The sequence below is a fragment of the Nerophis ophidion genome, linkage group LG03 (genome assembly GCF_033978795.1).
Source record: "Nerophis ophidion isolate RoL-2023_Sa linkage group LG03, RoL_Noph_v1.0, whole genome shotgun sequence".
Lineage (NCBI taxonomy): Eukaryota > Metazoa > Chordata > Actinopteri > Syngnathiformes > Syngnathidae > Nerophis > Nerophis ophidion.
Genome location: NC_084613.1, coordinates 56,322,748 through 56,341,019, shown reverse-complemented (window position 1 = coordinate 56,341,019; position 18,272 = coordinate 56,322,748). Strand labels below are relative to the sequence as shown.

At 43.0% G+C, this 18,272-nt stretch overlaps 1 protein-coding gene across 1 annotated transcript in view; it reads right to left on the bottom strand.

Annotated features, from left to right (window-relative positions):
* The window catches only part of LOC133549830 (peroxidasin), a 115,110-nt gene that overhangs the window by 74,620 nt on the left and 22,218 nt on the right, over nt 1-18,272 (bottom strand). Inside the window, exon 2 of the mRNA XM_061895662.1 lies at nt 3,426-3,497. Coding sequence (XP_061751646.1) covers nt 3,426-3,497 — 72 coding nt within the window. The remainder of the gene's footprint in view (nt 1-3,425; nt 3,498-18,272) is intronic.

The following is an 18,272-nucleotide window of genomic DNA, read 5'->3' as shown; positions in this document are numbered from 1 at the left end:
GTTCCCAATGACAGAAGAGTCCTAGGTGAGGGACCAGACAAAAGAGCAGCTCAAAAACTACTTTGAATAAACACTGTCAAGAACCCATGTTTTCCTTGCACAGATGCAGGTCACCGGGCACCATTCTGGAGCCAGGCCTTGAGGTTGGGCTCGATGACGAGCGCCTGATGGCCCATTGACCCATTCACCCCAAAGGGGCAACGTGGGTCCCCTTCCAAATGGACTTACCACCCGTACAAAGGGCTATAGAAGTCGGGTGCTCTGTGAGTTGGGCTGAAGTCAAAGGCAGGGCCCTTGGCGGTCCGATCCTCGATTACATAAGCTCGCTGGGGAAGAATAGGCCTGAGCTGGTGCGCGAGGTAGAGAAGTTCCGGCTGGATCTAGTCCGTCACACTTAGACGCACAGCAAGGGCTCTGGAACTCGTCTTTTTGACAGGTGCTGGCGTTGCCAGCAGTGAGAGGTAACAGGCAGTGGTGGCTATACTCGTTACCCCACGGCTCAGAGCCTGTACGTTGGAGTTCAACCAGGCGGACGAGAGGGTCGCTTCCGGGTTGGGGGACCGGTTCTGACTGTTGTTTGTGCTTCTGCACCAAACAGCAGTTCAGAGTCCCAAACCTTTTTTGGAGTCCCTAGAGGGAGTACTGGAGATTGCTCCCTCAGCTAATTCCCTTGTTCTACTGGGGGACTTCAGAGCTCACGTTCGCATTGACAGTGAGACCTGGAGAAGCATGACTGGGAAAAACGGCCGTTTTGATCTGAACCAGTGTGGTGTTTTGTTATAAGACTTTTGTGCTCGTCACAGAATGTCCATAACAAACACCATGTTCAAACACAAGAATGTCCATAAGTGCAATTGGCACCAGGAGACCCTAGGCCGCTGTTCAATTATCGACTTTGTGGTGCCATCATCGGATTTGCGGTCTCATATTTTGGACACTTAGGTGAAGAGAAAGACAGAGCTTTCAACCAATCCCTACCTGGTGTTGATTCAGCACCGATGGTGGGGAAGGTTGCCGGACAGACATACTTGCCAACCCTCCCGGATTTTCCGGGAGACTCCCGAAATTCAGCGCCTCTCCCGAAAACCTTCCGTGACAAATTTTCTCCCGAAAATCTCCCGAAATTCAGGCGGAGCTGGAGGCCACGCCCCCCTAGCTCCATGAAGACCTGAGTGACGTGTCTGAGAGCGTGTCTGCCCAATGACGTTATAACTGTAGAATGATCGAGGGCGAGTTCTTGGTTTCTTATGTGGGTTTATTGTTAGGCAGTTTCATTAACGTCCTCTGAGCGCAGTAACAACACACAACAACAGTCCCGTTTACGTCTAACACTCTACCGTAAGGCAATTAGTCTGCCATAAATATCATGTGACACTCTTAAACAGGACAATTGCCATCTACTGTACATGATGCACCACAACACCTCCAGGCAACTTCAACCCTTTAATCCTCCTCCATTCACATCCCATCTCCACGGATTCTAAATAACCTAATGTAAATAATCTGATGTATTTCTAATGTCTATACTTGTTCTTATGCTATGTGAACTCACTATGTTCTCTGCTGGCTGTACATATCCTACTAAGTAAGACCTACACTGTTTCAAAGTCCATTTCTCTGTTGATGCAATTGTTGATGACTGAAGTACTGATATCAACCAAAGCTCCTCATCCCTCCCCCCGGATTGTAAATAATTCAATGTATATACTATGATGATTAACTTGTGTGGTGACTGTATTATGCTGATAGTATATATTTGTACCATGAATTTATTAACATGGACCCCAACTTAAACAAGTTGAAAAACTTATTGCGGTGTTACCCTTTAGTGGTCAATTGTAGGAATATGTACTGTACTGTGCAATCTACAAATAAAAGTTTCAATCAATCAATCATGCATTTGTGACAATAACATCTCCTTTAGAAAGTGCAGAGCACAACTGCGCACACAACAGCTGTAAATATACTACTGTCCTCTTAACCACGCCCCCAGCCACAACCCCAACTACGCCCCCCTTTACAAAGGGATAGCTTCCGTATAGGCCTGATTGGTGAATTTTTGCAGATATGGTTGTCCTCCTAGAAGGTTCTCCTCTCTACACAGAGGGATGCTGTAGCTCTGACAGAGTGATTTTCGGGCTCTTGGTCACCTCCCTGACTAGAGTCCTTGTCTTCATTTCAGTTTAGATGGCCAGCCAGCTCAAAGAAGTGCCCTGGATGTTTCAAACGTCTTCCATTGACAGATGATGGGGGCAACTGTGCTCACTGGGACCATCAAGGCAGTAGATATTTTTCTGTATTCTTGCCCCGATTTGTGCCTCAAGACCATCCTGTCTGAGCTTGACAGACAATTCCTTCGACTTCATGCTTGGTTTGTGCTCTGCAATGCCCGACCTCACTTTTGAACTTCATGGCAAAGACTGTGAATACTAATATACTTGTGATTTCTTAGTTTTTTATTTTTAATACATTTGCAAAAATCTCAAAAATAACGTTTCACATTGTCATCATGTGGTTTTGTTTGTAGAATGTTGAGGACAAAAATTAATTTATTCACTTTTGCAACACGGCTGTAACATAAAATGTGGGAATACTTTCTGGATGTACTGCATCAACCGTATTTTTTGTATATATGGTGAGAGGCGAAGTGACACTACCAGTCAGTCAACCAAAGTGAAAGGCAAAACTGAATAAATAATAATAACAGACAATCAACTCAAGTCCTCATCAAACAAAACCTGTCAATTTGAAAAAGAAAAAACATTTTGTTCCACGTACCAGTTCTGTACACTTCCCCTCCTTTGGCAGAGCATGATTGGTCATGCACAAAATAGCAAAGTCACAGAATGACTTTACCACAATTACTCTTCTTAATTATAACCGCCAATATGAATGAATAAAAAAACTCTTAATAGAACAAAAGTTGAATACAGCAGTGTTTAAGTGATAATAGGGTAAGTAAACAGGTCAAACACAAATGTTCAGTGTAGTGCAGGACAGCAGGGGAAAGGAAAACAAATCTTGCCCATGTCTGACACGGTAAGAAAGACCGATAATGAGTGAACTATGTGATGTATATTCTTGTGTCAATATTCAAACTATTCCCAAACTTACAACTGCTGTGTTATGCATGCCCTTAAACTGCAATGAGACAATTACCTAACTATTAAATGATTAATGGTCTTCTGTATTGGTGGGAAAAAAAATTCTTCCACATTTACCAAGCTGACCTCCCTACATGTGTGAAAGTACAACACAGCAAACATGTTGGTGTGATTCTGTGCGTAAAAAAAACTACTTTGAGTGAAGGGAAATCTATCCAGAATGAGCATATTTTTAAATGGCTACCTGTAGAAAGCCATTTAAGTTGAATGTTTTTTTGTATACATGTAAAATTAGAAGTGTGCATGCAAAACTAAACTTACAGTGTGTTGAGGTTCTTCAACCGGCTAAAAGATCCAGATTGTAAATCCTTGATTTTGTTGAATCTCAGATCCCTGCAATGCAAAAGGAATCATAAATTATATTCCAGGAACATGACAATGAAAAAGAAAGAAAATTAAGTACAAATGTCATGTTATGTAATGATCATGGAGGACAATAGACCACATGACTCATCTCACAAAAATGCTCGTCAAGCTTCTAATCACTAAAGAAACATTTATATAACATTTACCCCAAATATAATAACCAGAAGGCTTGCCATAGGAATTGCGGCATCCCTCTCGATGAACCCCTACTTTAAAAAGGATGTGGAATGACGACAGAATTCCTGCAAAACATTTCAGTTCAACGGTCGAGTTACCCTGGATTTCCACCTAACGCAGAACGACTGCTGCACGACACCGCCACCTCTCTCTGCCATCTGCCAATCCCCACCGCCAATCTGATGTGGACCGTTGTGGCTCTGTCGTGCAGCAATATAAGGCGGGCTTTCACTAGATCTCACGAATCTGCCCATAATCACGCGACAGGGGGAGTTGTAGAAAAGCGAACCACAAACAGTTTATTCTGTCCTTCCAGAAGAGGGCCCTGCTATTTGAGATACCCAGTGGCTGCTGAATGGCAACAACGCGGAACGTCTTTGAGTATTGCTGTCCATCCACTCCCACAGGCAGGCGTCTGTGACGGCACTCACTTGACGCGTAAAAAAAACGACTGTTTATTTTAGTATTTGTAGCAAACAACAACGCAAAAGTAACATCCCTGGCAAGCTTTTCACACACGCGCGCACAGAAACGCACACACACGCATACACACACACACAAGGCATACACACACACGCACACACACACACGCACACGCACACGCACACACACACACACACACACACACACACACACACACACACACACACACACACACCTCTTTCAACTGCCGCTAAACACTCCGCTGCTTTCTCTGCCCCCGAATCAGCTGGTATTTGACACAGCTCCCCATAGAACTGTCCAGGATGTGCCTATAATGTGATTCTTTGATTTTGGACCTCCAAAATAAAAATGTCCACATCCATTTCTGTCAACGAGGTGAAATTACGCCTCAAAACCTACTAACATATATTAGTGAACAAACTGGACAACTTCTCTTTTAGTAGGAGGTAAGCAAACATGTTACAAAGGAACCTAATTTGTCTGCGGATGTATGCAGTGACATATTGCCTCATTTCTGATCATGAGGGGCACGCTGTAGAAAATGGACGGATGGATGGATGATTTAATTGCTTGTTCATTTATTGTTAATAACTGGTTACTTTCTGTATAAACATGTTCTATCTACACTTATGTTCAAGTGTAATACAGGTAAGCACTTATTCTTCTGTTTGCATGTTTTATATTAGCTTTGGATGATACTATAAATTTGGGTATCCACCCAATACCAAGTAGTTACACAATCATTCATTGGTCATACAACTCTCCTGTGTCCAAAGTTGTATTTCCAGAGTTCATGAACAAGAACAAAAATGTCCAAATATTCCATCCATCCATCCATTTTCTACCGCTTATTCCCTTTTGGGGTCCCGGGGGGCGCTGGCGCCTATCTCAGCTACAATCAGGTGGAAGGCGGGGTACACCCTGGACAAGTCTCCACCTCATCACAGGGTCAACACAGATAGACAGACAACATTCACACTCACATTCACACACTAGGGCCAATTTAGTGTTGCCAATCAACCTATCCCCAGGTGCAGGTCTTTGGAAGTGGGAGGAAGTCGGAGTACCCGGAGGGAACCCACGCATTCACGGGGAGAACATGCAAACTCCACACAGAAAGATCCCGAGCCAGAAAGATCCCGAGCCTGGGATTGAACCCAGGACTGCAGGACCTTCTTATTGTGAGGCAGACGCACTAGCCCTGTCCAAATATTGTGCGATAAAAAAAAATATATTGATGCAATCATTGTAGTATCGACTATATATTGCTTTTGTACTCGGTATAGTTACAGTCGACATTGGTATAGAGCAATCCATTTGTTTACATTTAGGAGTGCTCGCTTGCTGTTGTGACGTAAAGCATGTTAAACTATTCATCGTCCTGCATGGATACTACTTATAAAAAAAACTTTGTTTATTTGTCGCCATTGTGGCGAGGAAAAGTGACTTAGAAGTAGCTAAAACATTGTGAAGGGACAATAGCCGCTAGCTAGGTAGAACGCGTGAACTCTGTATTGAATTCCCTGGGCACTACACGATCGCTGCCCACTGCTCCTCTAGAGAAGATGGGTCAAATACTAGAGTAGAAATGGAAAGAGTCAGCCGCCAATACGGCGCCATTCTGCAGCTGTTGAAATATGAGGTTATAATTCACAGGATATAATTCACCACCTTTGAATCGGTACATTTGAAGTGACAGAGTCATGGAAATTGTTTGAAGCAAAAAAAAAAAAAAATACACATCTGTTCATATCAACCCTATAATATCTAATGATACAAACGCTATGTTCACACTGATGAACACTATGATGCCCAATTCGGATTTTTTGTTAAATCCAATTTTTTTAGGTCATCGTTCATGTTACCCAAAGAATTTACCTTCTGTGTATGTCAAATGTGAACAGAATGCATCCATGAACTGACGCTCATATGGACAAAGCATGACATCACACTTGGAGCCCTGTGATTAGTAAGTAAACAAAGCCCCGATTCGTGTAGGTTTCAGTCCTGGCATATTTATGGCAATTTCAAAGAGTTTGTGCAACCGCAGTAAACATTTATTATTTCACGTAGAAAAAAAAAGGCATGAATTTGAGCTATGGTAGTTTGTTGCGCTGCGGAGCACTTGCTGCCACGTCTTTACCAAGAAGTGTGTGGGTAAGAAGACAGAGCAGTAGGACATTGACGCTAGTCCTCCTATATTTCAATCTCTTCTGAAAGTCATCTTTTCGCCACTGTTTTCTGCTCCTTCATCCACCATTTACTTTCGTGCTTGTCTGTTTTTTCAGAGAACTTTGAAGTAGATGTCACCTTTTGATGACAAATGGGTTGGATGGGTTGCAAAGGAAAATCAGGGTAGACGAGAATTTAAATGTATCTACTCACCCTAACCTTAACATCCGAATCTGCACCCCACCCAGATACGAAAGCAATATCAAAAAGGCTTAGGTCGGATTTTAAAAAAAATTAAATAAGATAATTGTACTGATCATGAGATCAGAAAAAAAATCTGATGACTGTCTCAAATGGGCAAAACAATCGGAATTGACCTGCAGTGTCAACGTAGTCCAAAATAATGTTTCGTTTAACAGGGTCAGACGTGTTAATTTAACAATATCTTTAGTTGTTGTAGTTGGCAATGATGTAAAAGTGTCCTGCATTCAACTGGGAGGTGGACTGTGCAGCCACTGTTTCTGAATGATGTATATTTAATAAAACTGGTACCCAAATGAATAGAAGCAACTTATGGCACAGTGCAGATTTACAATACTGACATCTACAACTACAATAACTCATATCGATCATAAATATGTTTGCAAATGTATATATGTGATGCACCTCTAGTATTAGATTGCTATAACGGTCTATGACAGTGGTTCTCAAACTATTTTCATCAATTACCACCTTAGAAAAAACGTTGCTCTCCAAGTACTACTATAATGACCTATGTTAAAATACAGTAGCGCAATAGGTCTAAGTATTCATTAAAAAAACAGGCGGAGGTGATCTATAAAGTTTTTCTAAGTGTAAGTATATATGTTTGACCACCGTAACATTACACATAGTTTAAATACAGCAATATAAAACACTGTACTTTAATCAAGTAATTCTTTGGTGTACTGCTAGATAGACCCCGCATGCCACGAGTATTACCACAGTTTGAGAATCCCGGGTCTATGATACTGCCCTGAAGTAGGTGACAAAACAAGCATTTGCATGAAGAATATGCAGGGAGAACATATCGCACCTTCTATTCAAATAATTGTGACCTTAGAAAACAAAACACAGGGTCACTGCCAAATTGCAATTGTGATAAGAATGTTCTCCATTGAAATGTAATCAAACACACTCCATGCTCAATTTGTGCGGAAGGCGGCGTATATCCTGGACAAGTACCCACCTCATCACAGGGCCAACACAGATAGACAGGCAAAATTCACACTCACATTCACATACTAAGGCCAATTTAGTGTTTGAAGATGTGTGAAAGCCGGAGTACCCGGAGGAAACCCACACAGTCACAGGGAGAACATGCAAACTCCACACGGAAAGACCCCGAGCCCAGGCAGGCAAATGCAATCTGTTTGCTATGTTTATCCAGCAGCCTATTTCAATGTACACACAACAGGGACAGCACAATAAACAACTTTCAAAGGTTTTGCTCTCTAATATTTCTGAGATGATATTGGCCCAATAACAAAATCCACTGACTTCATAGCCAGTCAAAGCTGCATAGGTCACTCTCTCTGGATTATATCAAAGTATCATATGGATCCTATCTAAGTGAGAGACACTTTTTCCTGTGCTGACCTGTTTCTAAAGTTAGTTTGGCCATTTCATCAGCTACAGGAATGGTGAGTGTATTTAAAAAGTTGAACAACCATGTGCTGAGAACCATAACCACTTTTAGACCACAACCATTTTGTCAGATTATAGCACTTACAAAATGTCAAACTGTGAAATGTGTTGTAAATGGAGGCAAGGGTCCTCAGTGGAAAAGCGTAGGAATCACTGAGGTGTGAAAAGGACCACCATCCTTGGGAAAACAAGGTAACAGGCCCAAGATGTAGAGTGCACTTTCCCGGGCATGCTGAGGCATTGACAGTCCCGCCTACGAACCTCTAAGAAGGCATGCAGAGAACTACATGCTGGTTCAAGCAGCACACATCTAATGCAGTCTTGAAGACATAAGCACCATTTTTAGGCTTAGAGTTCCTGAATGAAATGAAGCACCGGGATTATCTGCATGCTGAACAGGATATTTAAACCAGCCTACAATTAGTAATGACATCATTGTTTATAGAATTGGTGGGAACTAAATGGTTAGGATTATGGGAGTTGATCATTAATTAACTTTAGTGATCACATACACAATGGACAGTGACATTTCTGTATGCATGTAATCCAACCTCTTGAAGATAGTACAAATCTACCTTGGTCTGTGAAGCATCCCATTGTAGGCAACACTCGGGCTTTTCAAAAGTTCAACTGGACCTTCTTGTTACGAGAAGATCAGAAACCAGAAACCAATGATAATGGTTTATTTCAATCAATCAATCAATCAATGTTTGCTTATATAGCCCTAAATCACTAGTGTCTCAAAGGGCTGCACAAACCACCACGACATCCTCGGTAGGCCCACATAAGGGCAAGGAAAACTCACACCCAGTGGGACGTCGGTGACAATGATGACTATGAGAACCTTAGAGAGGAGGAAAGCAATGGATGTCGAGCGGATCTAACATGATACTGTGAAAGTTCAATCCACAATGGATCCAACACAGTCGCGAGAGTCCAGTCCAAAGAGGATCCAAGACACAGCAGCGAGAGTCCCGTTCACAGCGGAGCCAGCAGGAAACCATCCCAAGCGTAGGCGGACCAGCAGCGCAGAGATGTCCCCAGCCGATACACAGGCGAGCAGTACATGGCCACCGGATCGGACCGGACCCCCTCCACACGGGAGAGTGGGACATAGAAGAAAAAGAAAAGAAACGGCAGATCAGCTGGTCTAAAAAGGGAGTCTATTTAAAGGCTAGAGTATACTATATATATATATAGAGTATATTTCAATACCACCAAAGAAATAAACAACAGCTTGGACAGATTAATAGGAACCTACAATAATAGCAAGACAAGATGTGCATTGTCGATAGTTTCATGTTCATTTCCATTTAGTTTGGAACTGTCACTCTTCAATCACAAGGCAAACAATACAAACAACCATTCACATTCACAGTATGGGCAATAAGAAAGCTATGTATATACTCTGATGATTGATTAACTTGCATGATGACTGTATTATGCTGATAGTATATATTCATACCATGAATTGATTAATGTGGACCCCGACTTAAACAAGTTGGCAAAACTTATTCGGGTGTTACCATTTAGTGGTCAATTGTACGGAATATGTACTGTAATGTGCAATCTACTAATAAAAGTCTCAATCAATCAAGAAAAAAACACACGTTTGTGGACTTTGAGAGTACACCTCACACAAGCACGGGAAAAACATGCAAAGGTTTGTACAACGGGGGCCAATGTGGTAGGGACTGTTATTGGCAAGGATTTTACAATTATTTTACAATTATTTTGACAGTCGACTAGTCATGAAATATTTTGACGATGAGTAGCCTAATCAGATTTGAAAGCGTACACATATTCAGTGGCTCTAATTTAGCCGTCAACTTTTAAATTTAGCTTGAGTTTTTTTTTTAGGCATGTGCTTACTAACAGCAAAGACGACTAATTCATTTACAAATATTTATTTAGGCTGTAACTGTGTTGCTCATTGGGCTGTTACAAAATTAAATCAATTTCACTCGTTTTACTCTATTGTGACCATCCCTATTTAATATCAAATATTATTTCCCTGATTAATACCTAACTATTTAGATAATTCCATCCATCCATCCATCATCTTCCGCTTATCCGAGGTCGGGTCGCGGGGGCAACAGCCTAAGCAGGGAAACCCAGACTTCCCTCTCCCCAGCCACTTCGTCTAGCTCTTCCCGGGGGATCCCGAGGCGTTCCCAGGCCAGCCGGGAGACATAGTCTTCCCAACGTGTCCTGGGTCTTCCCCGTGGCCTCCTACCGGTTGGACGTGCCCTAAACACCTCCCTAGGGAGGCGTTCGGGTGGCATCCTGACCAGATGCCCGAACCACCTCATCTGGCTCCTCTCGATGTGAAGGAGCAGCGGCTTTACTTTGAGTTCCTCCCGGATGGCAGAGCTTCTCACCCTATCTCTAAGGGAGAGCCCCGCCACACGGCGGAGGAAACTCATTTCGGCCGCTTGTACCCGTGATCTTATCCTTTCGGTCATGACCCAAAGCTCATGACCATAGGTGAGGATGGGAACGTAGATCGACCGGTAAATTGAGAGCTTTGCCTTCCGGCTCAGCTCCTTCTTCACCACAACAGATCGGTACAACGTCCGCATTACTGAAGACGCCGCACCGATCCGCCTGTCGATCTCACGATCCACTCTTCCCTCACTCGTGAACAAGACTCCTAGGTACTTGAACTCCTCCATTTGGGGCAGGGTCTCCTCCCCAACCCGGAGATGGCACTCCACCCTTTTCCGGGCGAGAACCATGGACTCGGACTTGGAGGTGCTGATTTTCATTCCGGTCGCTTCACACTCGGCTGCGAACCGATCCAGCGAGAGCTGAAGATCCCGGTCAGATGAAGCCATCAGGACCACATCATCTGCAAAAAGCAGAGACCTAATCCTGCGGTTACCAAACCGGAACCCCTCAACGCCTTGACTGCGCCTAGAAATTCTGTCCATAAAAGTTATGAACAGAATGGGTGACAAAGGACAGCCTTGGCGGAGTCCAACCCTCACTGGAAATGTGTTCGACTTACTGCCGGCAATGCGGACCAAGCTCTGACACTGATCGTACAGGGAACGGACCGCCACAATAAGACAGTCCGATACCCCATACTCTCTGAGCACTCCCCATAGGACTTCCCGAGGGACACGGTCGAATGCCTTCTCCAAGTCCACAAAGCACATGTAGACTGGTTGGGCAAACTCCCATGCACCCTCAAGAACCCTGCCGAGAGTATAGAGCTGGTCCACAGTTCCACGACCAGGACGAAAACCACACTGTTCCTCCTGAATCCGAGGTTCGACTATCCGACGTAGCCTCCTCTCCAGTACACCTGAATAAACCTTACCGGGAAGGCTGAGGAGTGTGATCCCACGATAGTTGGAACACACCCTCCGGTCCCCCTTCTTAAAGAGAGGAACCACCACCCCGGTCTGCCAATCCAGAGGTACCGCCCCCGATGTCCACGCGATGCTGCAAAGTCTTGTCAACCAAGACAGCCCCACAGCATCCAGAGCCTTAAGGAACTCCGGGCGGATCTCGTCCACCCCTGGGGCCTTGCCACCGAGGAGCTTTTTAACTACCTCAGCGACCTCAGCCCCAGAAATAGGAGAGTCCACCACAGATTCCCCAGGCACTGGTTCCTCATAGGAAGACGTGTTGGTGGGATTGAGGAGGTCTTCTAAGTATTCCTTCCACCTATCCACAACATCCGCAGTTGAGGTCAGCAGAACACCATCCGCACCATACACGGTGTTGATAGTGCACTGCTTCCCCTTCCTGAGGCGGCGGACGGTGGTCCAGAATCGCTTCGAAGCCGTCCGGAAGTCGTTTTCCATGGCTTCCCCGAACTCTTCCCATGTCCGAGTTTTTGCCTCCGCGACCGCTGAAGCTGCACACCGCTTGGCCTGTCGGTACCTGTCCACTGCCTCCGGAGTCCTATGAGCCAAAAGGACCCGATAGGACTCCTTCTTCAGCTTGACGGCATCCCTCACCGCTGGTGTCCACCAAGGGGTTTTAGGATTGCCGCCCCGACAGGCACCAACTACCTTGCGGCCACAGCTCCGATCTGCCGCCTCGACAATAGAGGTGCGGAACATGGTCCACTCGGACTCAATGTCCAGCACCTCCCTCGTGACATGTTCAAAGTTCTTCCGGAGGTGGGAATTGAAACTTTGTCTGACAGGAGACTCTGCCAGACGTTCCCAGCAGACCCTCACAATGCGTTTGGGCCTCCCAGGTCTGTCCTGCATCCTCCTCCACCATCGCAGCCAACTCACCACCAGGTGGTGATCGGTGGAAAGCTCCGCCCCTCTCTTCACCCGAGTGTCCATAACATGAGGCCGCAAATCCGATGACACAACTACAAAGTCGATCATGGAACTGCGGCCTAGGGTGTCCTGGTGCCAAGTGCACATATGGACACCCTTATGTTTGAACATGGTGTTTGTTATGGACAAACTGTGACGAGCACAAAAGTCCAATAACAAAACACCACTCGGGTTCAGATCCGGGCGGCCATTCTTCCCAATCATGCCTCTCCAGGTTTCACTGTCGTTGCCAACGTGAGCGTTGAAGTCTCCCAGTAGGACAAGGGAATCACCCGGGGGAGCACTTTCCAGTACTCCCTCGAGCGTTCCCAAAAAGGGTGGGTACTCTGAACTGCTGTTTGGTGCATAAGCACAAACAACAGTCAGGACCCGTCCCCCCACCCGAAGGCGGAGGGAGGCTACCCTTTCGTCCACCGGGTTGAACTCCAACGTACAGGCTTTGAGCCGGGGGGAAACAAGAATTGCCACCCCAGCCCGTCGCCTCTCACTGCCGGCAACGCCAGAGTGGAAGAGGGTCCAATCCCTCTCGAGAGAAGTGGTTCCAGAGCCCTTGCTGTGCGTCGAAGTGAGTCCGACTATATCCAGCCGGAATTTCTCGACTTCGCGCACTAGCTCAGGCTCTTTCCCCCCCAGTGACGTGACGTTCCACGTCCCAAGAGCTAGCTTCTGTAGCCGAGGATCGGACCGCCAAGTGCCCTGCCTTCGGCTGTCGCCCAGCTCACAATGCACCCGACCTCTATGGCCCCTGCTATGGGTGGTGAGCCCATTGGAGGGGTGACCCACGTTGCCTCTTCGGGCTGTGCCCGGCCGGGCCCCATGGGAACAGGCCCGGCCACCAGGCGCTCGCCATCGTGCCCAGATGGCTCCAGAGGGGGGGCCCGGTGACCCGCGTCCGGGCGAGGGAAATCTGGGTCCATGATGTTTCTTCTTCATAAAGGTCTTCGAGCTGCTCTTTGTCTGATCCCTCACCTAGAACCTGTTTGCCTTGGGAGACCCTACCAGGGGGCTTTATGCCCCCGGACAACATAGCTCCTAGGATCATTGGGACACGCAAACTCCTCTACCACGATAAGGTTGCAGCTCAGAGAGGAGTATTTTAGATAATTAACAGTTAATAAACATTTTTAAAAACAAGTTGTGATTTACAACACATGGATACTCCGGCTTCCTCCCACCCCCAAAAACATACGCCTGGGGATAGGTTGATTGGCAACACTAAATTGGCCCTAGTGTATGAATGTGAGTGTGAATGTTGTCTGTCTATCTGTGTTGGCCCTGTGTTTTCCTATTAAAACTCCATACAATAAAATCACAAGATGCGGATAAAGTCTGCACATGTCCCTTGAGGGTCAATATAAGTGCGGTCAGGAATGTCCTCATGTTTAAAAACAAAAACAAAATACCTAACAATCAGACAATAATAAAACTAAAATAGAGATGTGTTGACAAGCCATGGGAACTTTGTTCTTCTTCGTGCAGCAAACTGAGACTGAAACTGCATCGCCTCTGCAGGCTGCAGACAAGTAGTGCACTCCATTACCGCATTTGCTTAAAGACAAACAATCCATTATTATGCTGATTCATATTTTTCTTGACAAGAGATATAAGTGACACAGGGTTGCATATCAAATAAAGATTCCTTACTACAAAACAGCTGAGTATTATAATTCTGAAACTGTTACCTGGAAGAGAAAAATACTACATGCGTGTTTTTGATTGAAAGAAAAAGACTGGCTGAGCAGGAGATATGACTTCTTACATGTGGTGTCAATGAAATGTTAGAACATGTCTGTAAAAATGTTGTTTCTGATCTTGAGCGAGTTGACATGAACTTTGATGATTGCAATGACTGTGTTTCCATGCAGAAAAGGCTGAATCAAGTCAAGTTGAGCGTTGTCTGCAGCTGTAGGGAGTGTTTGATGCATCAGCTCTTTGTGAGGGGGAGGGATGGAGAAATTCATTTGGCAGGAGTTATTAGTTAATAACAGTTGGTGCAATGATGTTAAAACACGTTAATGAGTGCATGCATGCTTGCAGGGAGTGATATGTGTAATCTAAACATGTTGGCATGCTAAATAACATAACATACTCATCACTTTATATAAAAAACTTTCGGGCTTGCCAACATCTGGACGCTGGACCGTAATATGATTAGTTTACAGAGGACTGGTTTAATAACACATCCATTTTTATGAGACAAAATACATGGGAAAGAGGGCTAATACAGTAAACCTCCCCAAAAGTACCTTGGATTTAGGTTAGCGAAAAGAAGCAAATATTGGGAGTAAATATAAAAATCCTTTAAAAAACACCTTTTTTACATTACTATCACATATGATATGAAAATGTCTTATTAAGGTTATTGTTACCAAAATTATCATAGCTAGCAATATTATTGCGGTGTTGTTGAATGTGCTCAAACAACAGTGAAATCTTTTGACCAAGTTATTTTTTTAATAACTACAATATTTAGACACACTGTCAGAAAACCACTATTTTGCATAATTTGTGTTTCTTATGCTTCACTGATACTATTTGAGTCTTGGTATATTATCTGTTTCAATGGCTATTTAATGGGATTTTATGTTTTAATAACAGCTTGTATTGTTGTATTGTTTTAAATATCGGTAAAAAAATACCAATATTTAATAAAACAAATAATTGTTGCAATATTATTTATTATTTCTGGCGGGCATTGTTGCTTTCTATTCTGTTCAGCGATCCTTAAACACACCGTAAAGACCCCTGCATCTTGTACTCCAGAGTATACAGTGATCACTCTGTTTTAAGAGAGCACAGCCTGTAAGTTCAATGTGCATAATTGAATAGCTTAGTTTCTCAGACAGCAATGTGCTTGTATACATTTAAATTAAGGTATGTTGTTTTTAAAGGGGAAATTTAAGCTAGCAAGCTTTTTTCAATCATTTAAAATGGTAATACTAACAGTCGAGAGTTTTACCGTGGTTATCATTATTGTCGTTTATCATTATATCCCTAGTCCCTTCATACATATTTTATCACATCTCTGATGGCGCTCCCTCTAGTGATGGTAGAAAGCAGCAGCGAGAAACACTTTTGGCCTTCTTTTGGCTTATGTTACAGTGTGGACATATTAAAAGAAAACTACAAAATGGTGATGCCTGTCCTAGCTTCTATTTTCTATTGGATGGTTCCTGCTTGGGTTCCCATTCCCGTCTTCTCCGGGTAAATGTTTAATCTTGTATTGAGAACATCCATAGACCTGTTTTATCTTGTACCGTCCCAATCACAAGATTAATAGTAAAATGGACTCCCATCCCACAAGAATCCTCTGGCCATTCCTGAAAAATGTTAGCCTCTACAGACCTGGGCAATTATTTTGACTCGAGGACCACATTGAGAGAAAAACATGTGACTGAGGGCCGCTGTGTATGTGTAATAATGAAAGATAATAACAAATGTATAGATATATACATATATATATTTATATACGTATATTAGGGGTGTAACGGTACGTGTATTTGTATTAAACCGTTTCGGTACGGGGGTTTCAGTTCGGTGCGGAGGCGTACCGAACAAGTTTCCACACGGACATATTAAGTAGCGTAAACAATACTCAAAATGCCGGACATTTGAGGCATTTAAGAAACTCTGCCCTGAGAGCCCCGCAAAAAAGGACATGTCCGGTGAAAAGAGGACGTATGGTCAGTCTATCCTAGCCCGGTCGCTGCTAGCATACTAGCAAAAGAGGGCATGTCCGGTGCTAGCAGCGATCGGGCTCGGATAGACTGACCATACGTCCTCTTCACCGGATATGTCCTCTTTTGCGGGGCTGTCAGGGCAGTAGGGCTGCGAATCTTTGGGTGTCCCACGATTCGATTCAATATCGAATCTTGGGGTTACGATTCGATAATATATCAATTTTTTCGATTCAACGCGATTCTCGATTCAAAAACAATATTTTTCCGATACAAAACGATTCTGTATTCATTCAATACATAGGATTTCAGCAGGATCTACCCCAGTCTGCTGACATGCAAGAGAGTAGTAGATTTTTTTTTTAAGCTTTTATAATTGTAAAAGACAATGTTTTATCAACTGATTGCAATAATGTACATTTGTTTTAACTATTAAACTAACCAAAAATATGACTTATTTTATCTTAGTGAAAATATTGGACACAGTGTGTTGTCAAACTTATGAGATGCGATGCAAGTGTAAGCCACTGTGACACTATTGTTCTTTTTTAAATTTTTATAAACGTCTAATGATAATATCAATGAGGGATTTTTAATCACTGCTATGCTGAAATTATAACTAATATTAAAACTGTTGTTGATAATATTCATTTTTCTTTCGCTACTTTTGGTTTGTTCTGTGTCGTGTTTGTATCTCCTCTCAATTGCTCTGTTTATTGCAGTTCTGAGTGTTGCTGGGTCAGGTTTGGTTTTGGAATTGGATTGCATTGTTATGGTATTGCTGTGTCCTGGTTTGTTGGATTGATAAAAAAAAAAATTAAACAAAAAAAACAACAACAAAAAACAGTTTTTAAAAAATGATTTCAATCGATTTTTTCCCACACCCCTACAGGGCAGAGTTCCTTAAAAGACCCAAATGTCCGGCATTTTGAGTTATGGTTGCGTGTGTTAACAATGTACGTTCAGGGTTAAGAAAAGGTAAAAAAAAAAAAAATTGTGCGCGCAGCAACATTTGTGAGGGAGGAGCAGAGACAGAGAGAGCGACAGAGTTATGATAAATGCGCATGCGTCTCCAGGCTTTGCTTTTAATCCATTGATTTATCAGATTTAATTTTATATTATCTATAGCAGGGGTGTCAAAAGTGTGCCCCGGAGGCTATTTGCGGCCCACAGCTAAAGTTTTAAAAGCCCACGGCACATTCTAAAAATACTATTAAAATAAACAAAAACATATCAAAAGTGAAATAAAAAAGCTTGAAATTTAAATGTAATTTAGAAAAAGTTGCAATGTTGACTAATAAAACAGTTTCTTTGAAACTGTTATTGCTCAAAACATAATATTGAATCACAATCAATGTTATTATGAATTATTGACCTATGCAAGGTTCCGATTATTTCACATCAAATATTCCACTAGGAAAAATATTTTTGGTGGAAGATTTTGCAAATTTGGTAAATAAATAACCCAAAAAGTTATATTTTGTTGTTTTCTTATTGTAACGAAAATGAACCAAACCGTGACCTCTGAACCAAGGTACGTACCGAACCGAAATGTTTGTGTACCGTTACACCCCTAGTGTATACACATCCATATATGTATATATTACACATATACATATATATATATATATGTATATATATGTATATATATATATATATATATATATATATATATATATATGTATATATATGTATATATATATATATGTATATATATATATATATATATATATATATATATATATATATATATATATATATATATATCTCCATCCGTTTTCCATCAATCAATCCATTTTCTACCACCTATTCCCTTTGGTGTCGCGGAGGGCGCTGGTGCCTATCTCAGCTACAATCGGGCGGAAGGTGGGGTACACCCTAGACATGTTGCCAACTCATTGCAGGGCCAACACAGATAGACAGACAACATTCCCACACATATTCACACACTAGGGACCATTTAGTGTTGCCAATCAACTTATCCCCAGGTGCAAGTCTTTGGAAGTGGGAGGAAACCGGAGTACCCGGAGGGAACCCATGCATTCACAGGGAGGACATGCAAACTTCACACAGAAACTCCATTTCATTTTTAAATCAATCAAACTTTATTTATAAAGCACGTTGCAAACATAAATGAAATTCAACGAAAAGTGCTTTACAAACCTAAAAACAATATTCCAATGACCCAGACCCCCCCATAATCACATTCGCACGCACGGACACTAATACCAAACATACAAATACCAAAAACACACGCACACAAACACACACACACGCAC